The following is a 20,139-nucleotide window of genomic DNA, read 5'->3' as shown; positions in this document are numbered from 1 at the left end:
TTAGCCGGTAGGAGTCCGGTACTACCCCGAGCCCCCCCCCCCCCGGATTAAGGGCCGCGAGGTTCATGAGGATTTCCCCACGTAAAAAAAAAAAAAAAAAAGGCAGCAGGTTAGTCAGGAAGCAGTAAAATAGTAAGAAAGCAGTAAGCTAGAAAGAAAGCAGCAGTCTTGTAAGAAAGGAGTTAGCTACTAAGAAAGCAGCAAGCTAGTAAGCAACCAGTAAGCTAGTAAGCAAGCAGTAAGCCAGTAACCTCGTAGTAAGATTGTAAGCAAGCAGTAAGTTACTCAGCAAGCAGTGAGATAGTAAGCGAGCTGGAAGCTAGTAAGCATGCATTGAGCTAGTATGCGAGGTGGAAGATAGTAAGGAAGCAGTTTGACAGTAAGCAAGCTGTAAGCTTGTATGCAACCAGACAGCTAGTAAGCAAACAGTAAGCTAGAACTCAAGCCGCAACTTAATAAACAAGCAGTAAGGTAGTAAGCAAGCAGTGAGCCAGTAAGCGAGCAGGAATATAGTAAGGAAACAGTATGCTATTAAGTAAGCGCTATGCTAATAAGCAACAAGTATGCTAGTAAGCAAGCAGTAAGCTGGTAAGAAAGCAGTTAGATAGTAAGCAACCAGTAAGATAGTAAGCACTCAGTAAGCTAGTTAGCAAGGAGGAAGCTGGTCAGAAAGCAGTTAGTTAGTAAGCAAGTAGTAGGCTAACTCTCAGGGGCTGCCAGCCTTTCAGCTGCAGTACGGGCTTAACGAACCCGGGGTACCCGAGTCATACACACACCGTAAGCCTCCTGTTGGTCGTCACAACGACCCATTCACAATTCCCTATTGGTTTTGTGAATGGTACGTGACGGCAGGAGGAACGGGGGTCTTGGCTTAACCGCCTGGGCCACGAGTATGGCGACTCTATAAAATCGCCCTCCAATCCTAAGCTATGGTGCGCGGCGATGGGATGCATGGTTGGGGGAGAAGCCCCAATCCCAAGCGACCACCTCCGGGGAACCTGCCGAACCCCCGGAGTATATAGGCTTACCCGGGTAAGGCGGCTCTGCCCGGGCGGACCTTTTCTTCCGACCTGCTCGTGGGAATATTATGGACACAGAAAATAAAATGGGGATGGGGCGGGTTTTGTCGGTTGGGGAGGACGAAGGCGGTGTTGGGACTGGAGTGACGGCGCTCGCGCCGCCTCCAGCGCCTGGCCCGGCTTCGTGGAAGGTGGAGGAGGACGACGAGACTGCGTCAGTCTCGTCCTTCTCCTCCACCAGGAGCCTCATAGGCTCTAAGAGGAAGAGGGCGGGGCAGGCCGTCGTCGAGGTGGGCGGGGCGATGAGCCCGTCGGTGAGGCTGAGTTGCCTCAGGGACGAGGTGACCGAGGAGATATCGGAGAGGATCTCCTCGTCCCTGAGGCGGGTGGAGAAAGTCGCCGCTGCCTGCGCCTTTAAGGGGCAGAAAAGCGGTGGCGCGGAGGCCCTGAAGGCCGCGGCGGAGGAAATGAGGGAGGCGGCGCGGGAGCTCAGAGGCCGGAACGCCCGTCTGCAGCTCCTGTTGGAGGAGGAGCGACAGGGGAGGAGGAGGGCAGAGGCGCTGTGGAACAGCGCGGCCCTCCCTCCCATCCTCCCTCCTCCTCCACCGCCGCGTCCCTCGGCGGAGGTAAATAAGCGGAGTGCGGCGGCAGTGGTGCGGGGCACCGCGGGCCCCTCCACCCGCACTCCGCCCGTGAAGAAGTCCCCGTCCTCCTCAGAAGACGATCTTCTGAGGAGGATTGGGGACATGATTGATGGCAAGCTGGCCGCCTTCCGGGAGGAGCTCCTCGCCGGAAGAGCGGTCAGCAGGAAGGCGGTGCCTCCCCGTCCTGTTTCGGTACAGTCGGGGAAGGCAAAGAAGGGCGGAGTGAAGGCTCCGCCCAGCGTTGCGGCACCAGGGCCCCGGGTCGCGACCCCCAAGGGGGGTGGTGTACCCGTGGTCGCGGTGGTCGCGTCCTCCACAGCACCCTCCCAAGGGGGGGTGGCGTGGAGTGAGGTGGTGGGGCGGAAGGCGAAGCAGGCGGCGAGGAAGGCCTCGCAACCGCGGCCTCCGCCTCCGCCGCCGGCGGCCAAGGTAAAGGCCGCGAAGGTCGGGAAGGCACGACCAGGTCGTCCCCCAAAAACGGCAGCGGTGACGCTGACCGTTGCGCAGGGGGGCGACCTGACCCTCGCGGAGGCGATGCGGCTCGCCAGGGAGAATATCTCCCTGGAAGAGCTGGGCATCGCCTCCGTGAGGGCGAAGAGGGCCGTGACCGGGGGTCTCTTGCTGGAGATCCCCGGTGCAGAAGGCGGCGCGAAGGCGGATCGTCTCGCCCAGAGGCTCCGGGAGCAGCTGGGCGAGCGAGGTGTCCGGGTCGCCCGGCCCACGAAGCGCACGGAGATGCGCGTTTGTGGGCTGGACGACTCGGTCAGCGCACAGGATGTGTCCCGTGCCCTTGCGAGGGCGGGGGACTGTCCTGTGGGGGACCTGCGGATCGGAGAGATCCGCAGGTCGCCCTCCGGCCTCGGGTCGGTGTGGGCCCGGTGCCCCCTCCCCGCCGCCCGTAAGGTGGCGGAATCCGGGAGGGTGTTGGTGGGGTGGGTTTCGGCGCGAGTGGAAATCCTCGCGCCGCGCCCGCTCCAGTGTCACCGCTGCCTCGAATTGGGGCACGTGAGGCAGTGGTGCACCTCGCCGGTGGACCGCAGCGGTCAGTGTTACCGCTGCGGTGCCAAAGAGCACCGTGCGAGCCAGTGCTCGGCGGCCCCCCACTGCCCGCTGTATGCGGACATAGGGAGGCCAGCCGATCACAGGGTGGGGAGCAAGAAGTGCTCCCCCCCCCCTCCCGGAAGGAGAGGAAGAGGCGGGCTGCACCGGCTCCGGTGCCGAGGGCGGTGGCATCGTCCTCCATGGAGGTGGACGGTGCTACGGGGACGGACGGCCGGGAGGAGGCTGGCGCGGCCATTAATTAATGCCGCCCCGCCTCCTCCTCCAGGCCAACCTCAACCACTGCCGCGCGGCACAGGACTTAATGTCCCAAGTCCTCGCGGAGTGGGGGGTTGGCCTGGCGGTCGCCGCCGAGCCGTACCGCGTACCTGATCACCCTCATTGGGTGGGCGACGCGGACGGCTTGGTGGCGACGGTATGGGGAGGGGGCGACGGGTCCCCACCGTTCTCCTTGTTGGAGCGCGGTCGGGGATTCGTCGCCGTGGACTGGGGGGGAGTCGCTGTGGTGGGGTGCTACATTTCGCCCCGTAGCGGTCACGCTGCGTTCGAGCTGTACTTGGCCGAGGTCGCGGCATGCGTGCAGCGCTACGCGGCCCGGCCGGTGCTGGTCCTGGGGGATTTTAATGCCAAGTCGGTGGCTTGGGGATCCCCCAGGACCTCCGTTCGCGGCGGGATCCTGGGCGATTGGGCGGCGGGGCTCGACCTCCGGGTATTGAACCGGGGGTCGGAGCACACATGCGTGCGGCGATATGGGGGGTCCATCGTGGATGTTGGATTCGCGACCCCCAACGCCGTGCGCATGGTGTCGGGTTGGCACGTGGTCGCGGGGGCAGAGACACTCTCCGATCACCGGTACATCCGGATGGAGGTCTCTGCCGCCGCGAGTGCATCCCGTCACGGCCGCCTGCGTGGCGCCCCACCACGCCGCTGGGCGCTTCGGCGCCTGGACAAGGACGCCCTGATGGCAGCTGCCCTCGCTGCAACTTGGCCGCAGGGAGCGGCCGAGTTGCCGAGCATAGAGGAGGAGGTCGCCCGGCTCGGAGCATTGGTCGCGGGAATTTGCGACGCGGCGATGCCTCGGGTCGGGCGGGCTTCTCCTCGCCGGGCGGTGTACTGGTGGTCGGATGCGATCACGGAGTTGCGAGTCGCGACTGTCCGCGCCCGACGCCAGTACACCCGCGCGCGCCGTCGTCAACGCACAGGCGACGGCGTGGCGCGAGCGAGGGCAGCTGATGACCTGTATGGAGCATACCGCGTGGCGCGGGTTGCTCTGCAGGTCGCCATCAAACGGGCCAAGACCCGGGCATGGAAGGAGCTCCTCCAGACCCTTGATGACGATCCATGGGGGCGCCCATATAAGGTGGTGCTGAATAAGCTCCGCCCGTGGGCGCCCCCCGTCACCGAGGGTCTTGACCCCCGGCTGCTGGAGGACGTGGTCAATACACTCTTCCCAATTGGGGAGAGGGGACCGCGTCCTCCGGCGGCGGCGGCTGTCCCAGTGGAGTGGACGGCCGAGCTGGGGGTCACGCAGGAGGAGCTGGCAGCGGCCATCAGACGGCTCGGGGTTCGTAACACGGCCCCGGGTCCGGATGGTGTGCCCGGCCGGGTTTGGGTCTTGACCCAGGGCGTCCTTGGGGCGGACCTCAGGCGGTTGTTCGACCGCTGCCTGAGGGACGGGCGATTCCCCCCCAGTTGGAAGGTGGCGAGGATGGTCCTCCTCCGGAAGGAGGGTCGGCCCGCGGAGTCTCCCTCCGCATACCGGCCCATTTGTCTCCTCGACGAGGTGGGCAAGCTCTTCGAGCGTGTGATTGCTGCCCGCCTCGTCGAGCACCTGTCGCGGGGTGATCCCGGTCTGGCCGACTGCCAGTTCGGTTTCCGGGGGGGCCGATCGACTATCGACGCGATAGGTCGTGTGAGGGCCCTCTCGGAGGCGGCCGTCTCCCGGGGAGGGGTGGCATTGGCAATATCCTTGGATATTGCCAATGCCTTTAACACCCTCCCCTGGGAAGAGATAAGGAGGGGACTCGAATATCATCGAGTCCCCCCTTGTCTCAGGGCGGTCGTCGGGGATTATCTCCGCGGCAGGTGGATCGAGTATCCGGGCCGGGATGGTGATATGCGGAGGGAGGTGTACTGCGGTGTTCCGCAGGGGTCGGTCCTCGGGCCACTCCTGTGGAACATCGCGTACGACTCGGTGTTGCGGGCCGGCCTCCCCGACGGCGTCAGCACGGTGTGTTATGCGGATGACACACTGGTGCTGGCCGTCGGGGCGCACTGGGGGAGGGCCATGCGTCGCGCGGAGGAGGGGTCGCAACGCGTCGTCGACCGGATCAGGGGGATGGGGATGGCGGTGGCGATCCATAAGACCGAGGTGATTGCGTTTCATTCACCTCGGCAGGATCCGCCACCGCCTCTGATCCGGGTGGGTGGGGCTGACATCGAGGTGAAGCCCCAGATCAGGTATCTAGGGCTGATCCTCGATAGCCACTGGCGTTTCGAGGAGCATTTCCGCTGCCTGGTCCCCCGGTTGGAAAGGATGGTTGCGGCTCTGGGCCGGATTCTGCCCAACCTGGGGGGCCCGGCGGGCCGCGTTCGTCGCCTCTATGTGGCAATGGTCCAGTCGGTGGCCCTATACGGGGCCCCCGTCTGGGCGGACGACCTGGCTGCCTCCCGGCGCAGCATGACTATGCTGCGTCGGGTGCAGAGGCGCATGGCGCTCAGGGTCGTCCGCGGGTATCGGACCATGTCACATGAGGCGGCGACGGTTCTAGCGGGGATGCCGCCCATGGACCTGCTCGCGCGGTCGCACGCGGTGATGTACCGGCACCGCGTCGACCGTCGCGCGGGGGTGGGGGCGGTCCCGGGCGGGCAGGAACCTGCTTGGGGCGATTTGAAGCGCCAGGCCCGGCAGTCCGTGTTGCTCGCGTGGCAGGAGCGGCTGGCTCTGCCAACCGCGGGGCACCGGACTGTCGGGGCTGTTCGGCCACTCCTGAAGGAGTGGCTGGACAGAGGCCATGGCAGCCTCACCTACCGGCTGGCACAGGTATTTTCCGGGCATGGCAGCTTCGGAAGATACCTGTGCCGGATAGGGAAGGAGCCGACGGCGCGTTGCTGCCACTGCGACGCTGAGCAGGACACGGCGGATCATACCCTGGAGGTATGCCCCGCGTGGGAGGGGGAGCGCCGTGTCCTGGTCGGCGTCGTCGGGCGGGATGTCTCGCTGCCGGGCGTGGTGCGCGCCATGCTCGGCAGCGAGGAGAAGTGGAAGGCCGTGGCCTCCTTCTGCGAGAACGTAATGTTGCAGAAGGAGGCCGCGGGAAGGGAGCGCGAGCTTCAGCGGCGCGCTGAAGCTCGCGCTCGTGCGGTGGCCCGAGGTCGTCGCCCGGTCGCGAGGCGTCGCGGGCGGTCGTCTCGGCGTGGCGGATGACCTAGGCTGGGAGGGGGGTCCTGAGGGGACCCTCCTCCCGCCAGGCGGCGCCGGGTCGGACCGGTTGGGGGTAGGAGTGCCTCACCCTACCGGTCCGACGCAAGGGGAGGCACCCTCGGCGGTCTGGTGCAGCCATGAACGCCCGGCCGCCGAGGGGTGGAAACGGGGTCGCGGGCAGTTGCGAGTTGGGGCTCGCAGCCGCCACTAAACGCGGCCCCGGGACGGATAGCGGCGGGATGGAGTGGCTCCGTCCCGCCGCTATGAGGCAGTGTGTCTACTGGGGGGACCAATTGTCCCCCCGGGGGATGGGCGCGAAAGCGCGGACACGGGGAGGATACCGGAAGAATGCTTGGAGCGATTCCCGGTATCCCCCCAAAGCGTGCCGAAGGGTCACCGTGGGGTTTTTAGTGGGTAGGTCCCGCGCCTGTCGTTGTACGGGCGCGGGGAATCCCACACACCCCTCCCACCTCTCCCCAAGGAGGTGGGAGGGAGTCTTTCGAAGATTTTCCCCACGACAAAAAAAAAAAAAAAAAAAAAAAAGCAGTGAGCTAGTAAGCGAGGAGTATCTAATAAGGATGCAGTATTGTTCCGTTTCGTCGAACGGAAAGTTCCACTGATGGTAGCGAGCATGCGCGCGAGCTCACGGGCGATCGTGCTCGCGATTCGGCAAAATTCGGAAATTTTCGGGTCAGGCTTGAGCGAGCTGGATCGCGGTACGCGATTGCCGTTCAGATTCAATACCAATACCAAACAATTAAGTGCGAGCGGTGTGACCTTTCAAATTAATTTCAAATCGTTTGTTTTACCGAACTCTCACACTTCTTTGTGACGGGATTCATCAACTATAACCATTTACGCCTGAATTTATTGTTTCTGTTAATCCGGTGAAGTTTTGTGCTTTATAAAGTTACAACTTGTTAAGAGTTCAGTGTTCATTCTCCAAACCTCGCCGTCCAGTCCTTAAGAGAAAGGGGCGAATCAGCTCTCATTCCAAACAGAACATTTTGGTCCTTCGAGCCGCATTGGAGCCGAGGAAGAGGCCGATCTAAATCGAAAATGAACTCAATTGAAGAATTGCTGCAGTAGCAATCGCAAGCGATGCGTTCGATCGAACGCGCTCTTACCAATTTTAAAAAACTGGGTCAGGCAAAAATGACGGTCGCGATTACGCAAAACCGCATGGCGATGATCAAGGAAACCTTAGCACAATGCCAGGGTTTGGACGCAAAAATCTCAGCCATGGCCGATCATAAAAAAGGCCACCTACACCTACTTCGTGGAAGACCTATTGGCAACATGCGAAGAGAAATATCAGAAGGCATTGGACTTCATGGCGGAAGTCCTCATGGGGGTGTCTCCTCCACCGGATCCAGCAGCGGCCAACGGTCAGAATTTGAACGTCGCTCCGCAACATCCGACGGCCCATCTACCCAGGATTAACTTTCCCACGTTCGAGGGCGCATTTGAACATTGGGAAAGTTTCCGTGACCGCTTCACCTCCATGGTCATCGACAACCAGTCCTTGTCCAACGTGGAACGCCTCCATTTCTTGCACGCGTCGTTGAAGGGCGAAGTGAGCCTCTCGGTGAGTCACCTACCGGTCACAGTCCATAATTTTGAAGTCGCGTGGAAAATAATAACGTCTCGTTACGAAAACAAGCACCGACTTATATCCACCCATTTGAATGTGTTGTTTACATTACCGACCGTTGTGTCCGAGACTCAATTTGAACTGCGGGCGTTGCGTGACAAACTTAATATGTCGATCGAAATGCTACGAAACCTTGACAGGTCAGTCGACCATTGGAGCGACATTTTCGTTTTTCTCGGTACACAAAAGTTAGATCGCGCGACGCGGAAGGCGTGGGAGTTTAATCTGGGTGACACGACCGTGTTTCGCACGTACCGCGAATTCGACGCGTTTTTAGAAAAAAGAATTCGCGCTTTAGAAGCGATGCCGGTCACTAAACGCGACAAACCGAGCGAACCAGAAAAACCAAAATCGATTTTGCCGGAAACCTTCCACGCGCATTCAACTGCTACTAGCAAAATTTCGTGCGCATTGTGTAAACAAAATCATCCCATTTATCAATGTTCCGAGTTTTTGGGAAAATCCCATTCCAAGCGCTATCAATTAATCAAGCAACAAAACCGGTGCGTCAATTGCTTTTCCGTCGGCCATTCCACTGCACTGTGTAAGAATCCGCACTGTTGTAAGGAGTACCATCAAAGGCATCACACGTTGTTGCATTTCCCGGTAAACAAAAATTCCTCGGTCACAACGTCAAGGGCTGGTTCTTCGATATATAAAGACCAAATCGAAATTAGTTCAAATTTAGCGTCGAATTCACCGTTGAATGTAACTGTTCTCCTTTCAATAGAGCGGGTTCAGGTGCATTCCCCTCAAGGCAGGTGCGTTACTGCAAGAGCCCTTCTCGACCAAGAGTCAGCAGCGACCCTCATTACCGAAAATTTAGCGCAACTGCTCCGTTTAAAACGAACATCACAATACACGCGAATTAGTGGAATTGGCGAGAAACACTCTTTCGCACATCAAGTAGCGTCTATATCAATTACACCTGCGGACCAGATCGAGCCTGCATATTCGACGACCGCGATTATAATGCAAACATTGACCAGGTATGCCCCATCTCGCCAGAAACAAAACGTTACATGGCCTTACCTTGCAGGGCTAAATCTGGCGGACAAGGATCCTATGAGCTCCAACCCTATTGACATTGTTATTGGTGCGGATTTATACAGGCAGCTATTACTCCAAGGCGTCATTCGGGGCTCAGGGTATGTCCCGACCGCGCAAAGCACGGCCTTGGGCTGGATCCTGTCCGGTCCCATCCAAATTCCCGGCCCCGATGACGTCCACATCCACCATTTGTCCGTCCTCGAACACCTTGATCACAATCTGCGCCGCTTCTGGGAAGTCGAGTAGCTCCCAACTCCCGCGATTTTGACACCTGACGAACAAAATTGCGAACGTCATTTCGCTGAAATTCATTCGCGAACCTCAGAAGGCCCTTACATTGTCCGATTGCCGTTTCGAGACGACCGACCGATTCACCTCGGAGATTCCACATCGAAAGCGCTTAGCAGTTTGCGATCTCAAGAGAATCGCCTAAAACGAGACCCCAATTCCAAACGCGAATATCAGGAATTTCTTTCGGAATACCAGTTTCTTGGGCATATGCGAAAGGTGGATCCACCGTCGCCTATAGCACCTCCAAATGCTTATTACATTCCGCACCATCCTGTTATTCGCCAAGCTAGTCAAACGACGCGTCTTCGCGTTGTTTTCAACGCTTCCAGCCAGCACTTCAAATGGCAAATCCCTTAATCAACATTTGCACAGTGGGCCAAAACTCCAACAGGACCTGATCGCAATCCCGATTCGCTGGCGTCAATTCCAATTTGACTACGCAGCCGACATCGAAAAAATGTATCGGCAGATCCTCGTTCACCCTCACGACGTCGATTTTCAGCACATCCTTTGGCGCGAGTCTCCTTCTGCTCCGATTGACGAATACCAGCTGCTCGCGGTAACATATGGCACAACTCCAGCGCCATATCTTGCTCTCAGAGTGTTGAGACAATTAATAGAGGACGAAGGTTCCTCCTACCCGGACGCAGTGCAAGTTTTAAGCTATCAAGCGTACGTTGACGACTTCCTCTTCGGAAGTGACGACCTCACGTCACTGCGCCTGATCCGCAACCAGACGATCCTATTGGTTCAAAAGGGAGGCTTTTCGTTACGCAAATGGACGAGCAACGACAGCCGGCTGATGTCCGACATCGACGAGGCCAATCACGGTTTAGCCGTCAGTACATTCCTTCAAGTCGACGAAAATATTTCTGTGCTGGGCCTAACGTGGAACTCTGTCACAGACCAGTTTTAGTTCCATGCATTGACTTCACGCAATCAAGTTACCACCAAGCGCGAAATGCTTTCTTCAATCGCCAAATTATTTGATCCTATGGGCTGTGTCGCTCCATTTGTCGTACTAGCCAAAATTCTCCTCCAACAACTCTGGTCCTTGAAGTGCGACTGGGATGATACAGATCCGCCATATCATCTTCAAGAATGGCGCTTATTTTGTTCCGAATTTGCCGAGTTCCATTCACTCACCGTTCCTCGGAAAACCTCGCCAAGAGTTACCACCACTCAAAGCCTTCACGGCTTTTCGGACGCTTCAACAAAGGCATATGCTGCGGTGGTCTATCCCCGAAGTGTTCTCGAGGATGGGACAGTCAGTTCGGCCCTTCTAATGGCGAAAACTCGCGTTGCTCCGGTAAAAACGGTCAGCGTCCCTCGATTGGAGCTATGCGCTGCCCTACTCCTTGCTCGATTGATCAAGTTCATTCAGACGTCCCTGATGAACAGGCCAATGGATTGTCACTGTTGGACGGATTCTCAAATCACGTTAACGTGGGTGAATCAATCACCTTCGCGGTGGAAAACGTTCGTGGCGAACCGCGTTGCCAAGATTCAAACTCTTGTGCCCCAATCAAGCTGGCATCACGTCCCGACAGATGAGAATCCAGCGGACTGTGCTTCCCGTGGAATCTCATTATCCGAGTTAAAATCTCACCGATTATGGTGGTCAGGACCACAGTGGCTTCGAAAGAATCCCCAGGAGTGGCCCCATTCAGGTTACGTCACTGCTCCGGATGCTTCCGAGGAGGAAAGGCGTCAAACCATCAAAATCCTGACCGCTACCGCAGCTCCCTGGGAATTAGAACAACGATATTCCTCTTGGCCAAAACTTCTCCGAGTCATCGCATATGTTAAGCGTTTCATCGACAATCTCCGAACGCAAGCGAGACAAAGGGATCCACTCACCCAACCCATTCCGTCACCCAAGGCGTCTCTCTCAATTTTGAGTCCCAATGAGATTCACTGGGCCGAAATGTTTTGGGTGCGGCGCATCCAATCGGAGGTATTCCCGGTAGAAATGAATGCTCTCCGCAAAACTCACCCGGTGTCGAAATCGAGCCCTCGGAAATCCTTGAACCCCTTCCTCGATTCGGACGGCTTGATTCGCGCAAGAGGCCGCCTGTCAAACGCACGATTATTTGTAAAAGCCAAGACACCGATTATTTTAAAAGCTCATCCACTCCTAACACTCCTCATTACAAGCACTCATCGTCAACTCCTTCACGCCGGCCTCCAACTCACTCTCGCCTATCTACGGAACCATTACTGGATCATCCGAGCGCGAACGACCATGCGAGCTGTCCTTTATCGGTGTGTAGCATGCACTCGTGAAAGGGCTGCCATTCCGCAGGAGCTCATGGGGTTCTTGCTGGCTCCGCGTGTTGAACAAGTAGAACGGCCATTCACTCACACCGGGGTCGACTATGCACGGCCGATTCAAGCCCGGACAACACCAGGCCGGGGTCATAAAGCATACATTGCGATCTTTGTTTGCTTGACAATTAAGGTGGTCTATATTGAGCTCGTAAGTGATTATAGTTCACAGGCCTTCATAGCAGCTTTCCATCGGTTTGTATCTCGACGCGGCCTCCCAACCGCTATGTACTCTTGATAACGGCACTACATTTCATGGCGCGAACCGCGAATTAGCTTTAGCCCTCCAATCCGTCACGAGAGATCCAAATTTTAACAATTTCCTAGCGTCAAAAGGAATTTCATGGCATTTCTTGCCTCCAAATGCACCGCACTTTGGAGTACTCTGGGAAGCTGCTGTGAAAAGCCTCAAATATCACCTGAAACGTACTATCGGGTCCCACACTCTAACCTTCGAGGAACTAGCAACGCTGCTCTGTCGGGTCGAAGCGTGTCTTAACTCCAGGCCTCTTGGAAGCACGTCGGACTGCCTCGAGGAGTACTCGGTCTTAACACCGGGCCATGTCCTGATCGGGTCCCCTCTCGTGGCTCCACCTGAGCCCAGCGTCCTTAACATACAAGAAAACCGATTATCTCGCTGGCAACTTCTACAGAAACTCACGGAAAAATTGTGGAAATCGTGGCAGCAGGACTACTTACTCACGCTTTCCCAGCGCCCGAAATCGCGCACAGTCCAAAACATCGCCAAAAAGGGCCAACTTGTCCTGCTCCGCAATTCGAACCTCCCGCTGTGTAAATGGGAACTCGGTCGCATCGACGACTGCCATCCGGGAAGCGCCGGTCTCGTCCGCATCGTCTCTATTAAAACCGCACAATCCACATATAAACAACCACTCGCGAAAGTGTGCTTTCTTCCCGTTTCGATTCACGCGGACAAGACGAACGAAACGGCTCTAAATTAAGCGTAATGGTTCTGTACCTTAGATGTAAGCCTATATAGATTTAAGTTAGATTGTAATGTATTTGCACTTACTGCGTCGTCATGAGCACACTCATGTCCACACCAGTACATGTCGTCACGCACTACGATCTTACTGCGTACTACGATTGTTCAATTAGTTCATTCAACAGGGGGGCGGTGTGTTCCGTTTCGACGAACGGAAAGTTCCACTGACGGTAGCGAGCATGCGCGCGAGCTCACGGGCGATCGCGCTCGCGATTCGGCAAAATTCGAAAATTTTCGGGTCACGCTCAACCGAGCCGAAACGCGGTGCGCGATCGCCGTTCAGATTCAAAACCAATAGCAAACAATTAAGTGCGAACGGTGTGACCTTCAAAATTAACTTCAAATCGCTTGTTTTAACGAACTCTCACAGTTCTTTGTGACGGGATTTATCAACTATAACCATTTACGCCACAATTTATTGTTTCTGTTAATCCGGTGAAGTCCTGTGCTTTATAAAGTTACAACATGTTAAGAGTTCATTCTTCATTCTCAAAACCTCGCCGTCGAGTCCTTTACAGAAAAGGGCAAAACAGCTCTCATTCCAAACAGAACAAGTATGCTGGAAGGTTAGCAGTGATCTAGTAAGCATACAATAAGCTAGAGTGCAAGGAGAAGGCTAGTAAGTGAGCAGAAGCTAATAGCAAGCAGTAAGCTAGTGAACAAGCAGTAAGCTAGTAAGCAAGCAGCGAGCTAGTAAGCTAGCAGGAATCTAGTAAGAAAGTAGCCTGCTATTAAGCAAGCCTTAAGCTCGTAAGAAACAGGTAAGCTAGTGAGCAATCAGTTGGTTAGTAAGCAAGCAATTAGCTAGAAGAAAGCAGTATGCTAGTAAGCAAGCAGTAAGCTCGAAAGCAAGCAGCATGCTAGTAAGCACGCATTCAGCTAGTAAGGGAGCAGGGAGCTAGTAAGGAAGCAAGCTGTTAGTAAGCATGCAGTAAGCTAGTAAGCAACAAGAAAGCTGGTAAGCAAGCAGCTGGCTAGTAAGAAAGCAATTAGCTAGTAGGAAAGCAGTATGCCAGTAACCAAGCAGTAAGCTCGAAACCAAGCAGGAATCTAGTAAGTACGCAGTCAGCTAGTGAGAGAGCAGGGAGCTAGTAAGAAAGCAGTATGCTAGTAGGCAAGCAGTAAGCTAGAAAGTAACAAGTAAGCTAAGAAGAAAGCAGTGAGCTAGCAAGCGAGGTGAAACCTAGAAAGCAAGCACTGAGCTAGTAAGCGAGCAGGAAGCTAGTAAGGAAGCAGCCTCCGAGTAGGCAAGGAGTAAGCTATGACGCAACCAGTAAGCTAGTAAGCAAGCAGGAAGCAGGTAAGGAAGCTGTATGCTAGACAGCATGCAGCGGGCTAGTAAGCAAGCAGTAAGCGAGTAAGAAAGCAGGTAGATAGTAAGGAAGTAGTAAACTAGTAAGCAAGCGGTAAGCTAGTGAGCAAGCAGTAAGCGCGTAAGCATGCAGTGAGCTAGCAAGCGAGGAGGAAGGTAGTAAGGAAGCAGTAAGCTACTAAGCAAGCAGTGAGCTAGTAAGCAAGCAGGAAGCTAGTAAGGAAGCAGCAAGCTAGAACGCAGGCAGCGGGCTCGTAAGAAAGCAGTAAGCGAATAAACTAGCAGCATGCTAGTAAGCACGCAGTGAGCTAGTAAGCAAGCTGTTATCCAGTAAGCAAGGAGTAAGCTAGTAAGGAAGCACTAAGCTAGAAAGCTAGCAGCAGGCTAGTAAGCAAGCAGCAAGCGTGTAAGCTAGCCTGTAAGCTAGTAAGCAAGCAGCAAGCGTGTAAGCTAGCCTGTAAGCTAGTAAGCAAGCAGTATCTTAGCAAGCAAGCAGTAAGCTGGAAAGCAAGCATCAAGCTAGTAGGCATGCAGTGAGCTAGTAAGAAAGCAGTATGCTAGTAAGCAAGCAGTAAGCTAGAATGCAAGCAGCAAGCGAGTAAGCTAGCAGTAGGCTAGCAAGCGTGCAGGGACTCATTAAGGGAGCAGAATGCTAGTAACCATGCAGTAACCTAGTTAGCAACCAGTAAGCTAGTTAGGGAGCAGGAAGCTAGTAAGGAAGCAGTATGCTAGAAAGCAAGCTGCGCGCTAGTATGCAAGCAGTAAGCGAGCAGGGACCTAGTAAGGAAGCATTATTGTTACGGTAATTTAAGAAAAAGGAGAATTCCGGTAAAAAGTAAGTTTATTTAGACTGCCCCGTTAATACAATCGCTCGCTATCGGTTTTGTGAAGGAAGTGCCGAATATTGGGAAATCGTCACGCGCTCGTCGCGCTCTGAATCGTATTGCCCCACTCCTTGGAAGAATTCGCGCGCGGAATTAGAATGTTTCTGGACCCTCTTTCTCTCAACAATTGTGCTTGTAAGCAAGCAGTAAGCTAGTAAGCGAGCAGGGACCTAGTAGGGAAGCATTATACTTGTAAGCAAGCAGTAAGCTAGTAAGGAAGCAGTATTGTTAGAAGCTAAGGGTTCTAACCGGGGTCCGGACAAGGGAAATACTAGGGTAAGTGAATGATAAGTTTTTATTATTTGTATTTTTCGCTTGTCGCACTGTGACAAGCATTTTATTATGAAATGAATTTAACAAAAAATAAAAAACGTAAGAAAATATAAAATTAGAAAAAAAAAGAATAATTATATTTTTTTGTATGGCCGTTGGGCACCGCAGAGCGACAAGCATTTTATTATGAAATGAATTTAACAAAAAATAAACAACGTAAGAAAATATAAAATTAGAAAAAAAAAGAATAATTATATTTTTTTGTATGGCCGTTGGGGCTGCACCGTTCTGGCCCCTGGTGGGATGGACCTTGGTTGCTGTAGCAATGGTTCGTTCAAATTAAATACGTGCGTACACGTATCGTAAACACACGCTCGTCAGTTGTTCGCCTCGATCTCCTTGCGACTATCGGTGCGCTGGGAGGGGGAGATCAGCTGTCGTTTAACGTGGATCAGTGGACTGTAAATTTGTACTTGTTCGCTGATAATTATTTATTGAAATTATCAGTGAGGCTTTCACCCTGAACAGATGAGAATTCACTCGTATCTGTCGGGGGCGACTTTGCCACGGACGAGTCACCCAATGGAGATCGTAAAGCTCCAAATGGTTGTATCCCGTGAGCACGCTCTCCGTGCGGGTGACGTAGAAACGTCGTGCGAGGTGATTTCCTGCGACACTGTAAAATTACTGCACGGCGACCGTTTCTACCGGGGACCGTGACAGTAAAGTGTCCTTTGCAAGAAATCCCTCGCGGGTCGACTCGTACACCGACGGGTTTCTGGAGAGGATTTTCAGCGATCTTTGCACGAAGAGCACTCTACGAGGCGGTACCGATTCAACGGCATGTCCTTTGGGAGGCTCCGAAGCCGTATAGCTTTAAGGGGATTCTGGGTGAGTGCACCCTGAGTCCCTTACGTCGCGGTCGCGGCAACGACTGCAAAGTACAATCCTTCCTAGCGAAGGCGGTCGTGCCACGCGCAGCGTGTATTACGACCTCCCTTTTGTCGCAGGTAGATTGTTATAGGAAAACTCTAACCGCAGCAACGGCGAGAATTCTTTAAAAGCAAGTCCAATGGTAATTGTGCGAGTCCGTACTTGAGGAGCGAGATCTTCAGGGATCCGCTCCCGTTCGCAGTCGGCACGTGGATAATTACGAAAATCGTCGCGGATCGACAGACGAAGACTCGGTCGCGCCTTGTTGTCGCGACGCGGCGCTGCCGAATTCAGCTGTCGATCTCTTTTCAATATATTATACGGTTCTCTCTCTCGACGCTCACGTCACGATACCGCTTAACCCGGTGCGAAGCGAACCTTCGCGTGAGGCCTGCGTACAAAAACACATACACAAACGGATACGGGAATCGCGGCCCAGAATTTAATATTTCGGACGAACGCGATACTAAATAGTTTTTAACATATTTAAACAAGTATTCTAGAAAGCAAGCAGCATGCTAGTATGAGAGCAGGAAGCAAGTAAGGAAGCGGTGTGCTAATAAGCAAGCGGTAACCTAGTAAGCAACAAGTAAGCTAGTGAGCAAGCAGCACGCTAGTAAGGATGCAATTAGATAGTAAGCGAGCAGCAAGCTAGTAAGGAAGCAGCGTGCTAGTAAGCGAGCAGGAAGCAAGTAAGGAAGCAGCATGCTAGTAATCAAGCTGTAAGCTAGTAAGCAACAAGTAAGCTACTAGGCAAGCAGCAGGCTAGTAAGCGAGCAGTAAGCGAGTAATTAAGCAGTAAGCTAGTAAGGAAGCAGTTTGATAGTAAGGAAGCTGTATGCCAGTAAGCAACCAGTAAGCCAGAAAGCAAGCAGCCAGCTGGTAAGAACGCAGTTGGGTAGAAAGCATGTAGGAAGCTGGTAAGCATGCAGTAAGCTAGTAAGCAAGCAGTGAGCTGATAAGGAAGCAGGAAGCTATTAAGGATGCAGTAAGATAGAAAGCAAGCGGTAAGCTAGCAAGCAAGCAGCTGGCTAGGAAGAAAGAAATTCGCAAGTAAGCGAGCAGGAAGCTAGTAAGGAATCAGTACGCTAGTAAGCAAGCAATAAGCTGGTATGAAACCTGTAAGCTAGTAATCATACAGCAGACAAGTATGGAGGCAATTAGCTAGTAAGAAAGCGGTGTGCTAGTTATAAAGCAGTAAGCTAGTAAGCAAGCAGTAAGCTAGTAAGCAAGCAGGAACTAGTAAGGAAGCAGTGATCTAGTAAGCAAGCAGTATGTTAGTAACAAAGCAGTATGCTAGTAAGCAAGCAGTATGTTAGTAACAAAGCAGTATGCTAGTAAGCAAGCAGGAGGCTAGTAAGCAATCATTAAGCGATTAATCTAGCAGTAACCTAATAAGCAAGCAGCAAGCTAGTAAGCATGCATTAAGCGACTAAGATAGCAGTAAGGTATTAAGCTGCCAGTAAGCTAGTAAGCAAGCAGCGGTTTAGTAAGCGAGGAGGAAGATAGTAAGGAAGCAGTATGCTAGTAAGCAAGCAGTATGTTTGGAGGAAACAGGTAAGCTAGTAAGCAAGCAGCTGGCTAGTAAGGAAGCAGTGGGCTTGTAAGCGGGCAGGGAGCTAGTAAGGAAGCAGTATGCTACTAAGCATGCAGTAAGCTAGTAAGTAACCGGTATGCTAGTAAGCAGTCAGTTAGCTGGTATGAAAGCTGTTAGCTAGTATGGTATTAAGCAAGCAGCATGCTAGTAGGGAAGTAGTAAGCGAGTAGGAATCTAGTAAGCAAGCAATAAGCGTGTAGGGAGCCAGTAAGCGAGCAGTAAGCTAGTATGCAGGCAGCAAGATCGTAAGCAAGCAGTAAGCTAGTAAGCAAGCGTCAGGCTAGTATGAAAGCTGTTAGCTAGTAAGAAAGCAGTATGCTAGTAAGCATGACGTAAGCGAGTAAGCAAGAGGTAAGCTCGAAAGCAAGCAGCAAGGTAATAAGCCAGCAGTAACCTGGAAAGCTGGCAGCAGCCTAGTAAGGAAGTAGTAAGCGAGTAGGAATCTAGTAAGCAAGCAATAAGCGGGTAGGGAGCCAGTAAGCGAGCAGGAAGCTAGTATGCAGGCAGTAAGCTAGTAAGCAGGCAGTAAGTTTGTATGGGAGCAGGAAGCTAGTAAGGGTGCAGTATGCTTGTAAGCAAGCTGTAGGCATGAAACATAGCAGGAAGATAGTAAGCAAGCAGCAAACTCGTATGCAAGCAGTAAGCGAGTAGGAAGCTAGTAAGCAAGCAATAAGCGGGTAGGCAGCCAGTAAGCGAGCAGCAAGCTAGTAAGCCAGTAGTAAGCTAGTAAGCAAGCAGTGAGCTAGTAAGGAAACAGTAAACTGGTAAGGAAGCAGTTAGCTAGTAAGGAAGTGGTAAGCTAGTCCCTCAGGGGCTGCCAGCCTTTCAGCTGCAGTACGGGCTTAACGAACCCGGGGTACCCGAGTCATACACACACCGTAAGCCTCATGTTGGTCGTCACAACGACCCATTCCCTATTGGTTTTGTGAATGGTACGTGACGGCAGGAGGAACGGGGGTCTTTTTTTTTTTTTTTTTTTTTTTTTGTCGTGGGGAAAATCTTCGAAAGACTCCCTCCCACCTCCTTGGGGAGAGGTGGGAGGGGTGTGTGGGATTCCCCGCGCCCGTACAACGACAGGCGCGGGACCTACCCACTAAAAACCCCACGGTGACCCTTCGGCACGCTTTGGGAGGATACCGGGAATCGCTCGAAGCATTCTTCCGGTATCCTCCCCGTGCCCGCGCTTTCGCGCCCATCCCCCGGGGGGACAATCGGTCCCCCCAGTGACACACTGCCTCATAGCGGCGGGACGGGGCCACTCCATCCCGCCGCTATCCGTCCCGGGGCCGCGTTTAGTGGCGGCTGCGAGCCCCAACTCGCAACCGCCCGCGACCCCGTTTCCACCCCTCGGCGGCCGGGCGTTCATGGCCGCACCAGACCGCCGAGGGTGCCTCCCCTTGCGTCGGACCGGTAGGGGGAGGCACTCCTACCCCCAACCGGTCCGACCCGGCGCCGCCTGGCGGGAGGAGGGTCCCCTCAGGACCCCCCTCCCAGCCTAGGTCATCCGCCACGCCGAGGCGGCCGCCCGCGACGCCTCGCGACCGGGCGACGACCTCGGGCCACCGCACGAGCGCGAGCTTCAGCGCGCCGCTGAAGCTCGTGCTCCCTCCCCGCGGCCTCCTTCTGCAACATTACGTTCTCGCAGAAGGAGGCCACGGCCCTCCACTTCTCCTCGCTGCCGAGCATGGCGCGCACCACGCCCGGCAGCGAGACATCCCGCCCGACGACGCCGACCAGGACACGGCGCTCCCCCTCCCACGCGGGGCATACCTCCAGGGTATGATCCGCCGTGTCCTGCTCAGCGTCGCAGTGGCAGCAACGCGCCGTCGGCTCCTTCCCTATCCGGCACAGGTATCTTCCGAAGCTGCCATGCCCGGAAAATACCTGTGCCAGCCGGTAGGTGAGGCTGCCATGGCCTCTGTCCAGCCACTCCTTCAGGAGTGGCCGAACAGCCCCGACAGTCCGGTGCCCCGCGGTTGGCAGAGCCAGCCGCTCCTGCCACGCGAGCAACACGGACTGCCGGGCCTGGCGCTTCAAATCGCCCCAAGCAGGTTCCTGCCCACCCGGGACCGACCCCACCCCCGCGCGACGGTCGACGCGGTGCCGGTACATCACCGCGTGCGACCGCGCGAGCAGGCCCATGGGCGGCATCCCCGCTAGAACCGTCGCCGCCTCATGTGACATGGTCCGATACCCGCGGACGACCCTGAGCGCCATGCGCCTCTGCACCCGACGCAGCATAGTCATGCTGCGCCGGGAGGCAGCCAGGTCGTCCGCCCAGACGGGGGCCCCGTATAGGGCCACCGACTGGATCATTGCCACATAGAGGCGACGAACTCGGCACGCCGGGCCCCCCAGGTTGGGCAGGATCCGGCCCAGAACCGCAACCATCCTTTCCAACCGGGGGACCAGGCAGCGGAAATGCTCCTCGAAACGCCAGTGGCTATCGAGGATCAGCCCTAGATACCTGATCTGGGGCTTCACCTCGATGTCAGCCCCACCCACCCGGATCAGAGGGGGTGGCGGATCCTGCCGAGGTGAATGAAACGCAATCACCTCGGTCTTATGGACCGCCACCGTCATCCCCATCCCCCTGATCCGGTCGACGACGCGTTGCGACCCCTCCTCCGCGCGACGCATGGCCCTCCCCCAGTGCGCCCCGACG

At 55.1% G+C, this 20,139-nt stretch overlaps 1 protein-coding gene across 1 annotated transcript; it reads left to right on the top strand.

Annotated features, from left to right (window-relative positions):
• The first annotated feature begins 9,598 nt into the window (after window positions 1-9,598).
• LOC143350239 (uncharacterized) lies at window positions 9,599-10,057 on the top strand. Its single transcript, XM_076782191.1, has one exon. It carries the CDS (start codon window positions 9,599-9,601, stop codon window positions 10,055-10,057), a length of 459 nt encoding a protein of 152 aa, XP_076638306.1.
• Window positions 10,058-20,139: the final 10,082 nt, after the last annotated feature.

The sequence above is a fragment of the Colletes latitarsis genome, chromosome 14 (assembly GCF_051014445.1).
Source record: "Colletes latitarsis isolate SP2378_abdomen chromosome 14, iyColLati1, whole genome shotgun sequence".
Taxonomy (NCBI): domain Eukaryota; kingdom Metazoa; phylum Arthropoda; class Insecta; order Hymenoptera; family Colletidae; genus Colletes; species Colletes latitarsis.
Note: the sequence above shows the minus strand (reverse complement) of the source record. Positions and strands in the feature narration are given on the sequence as shown.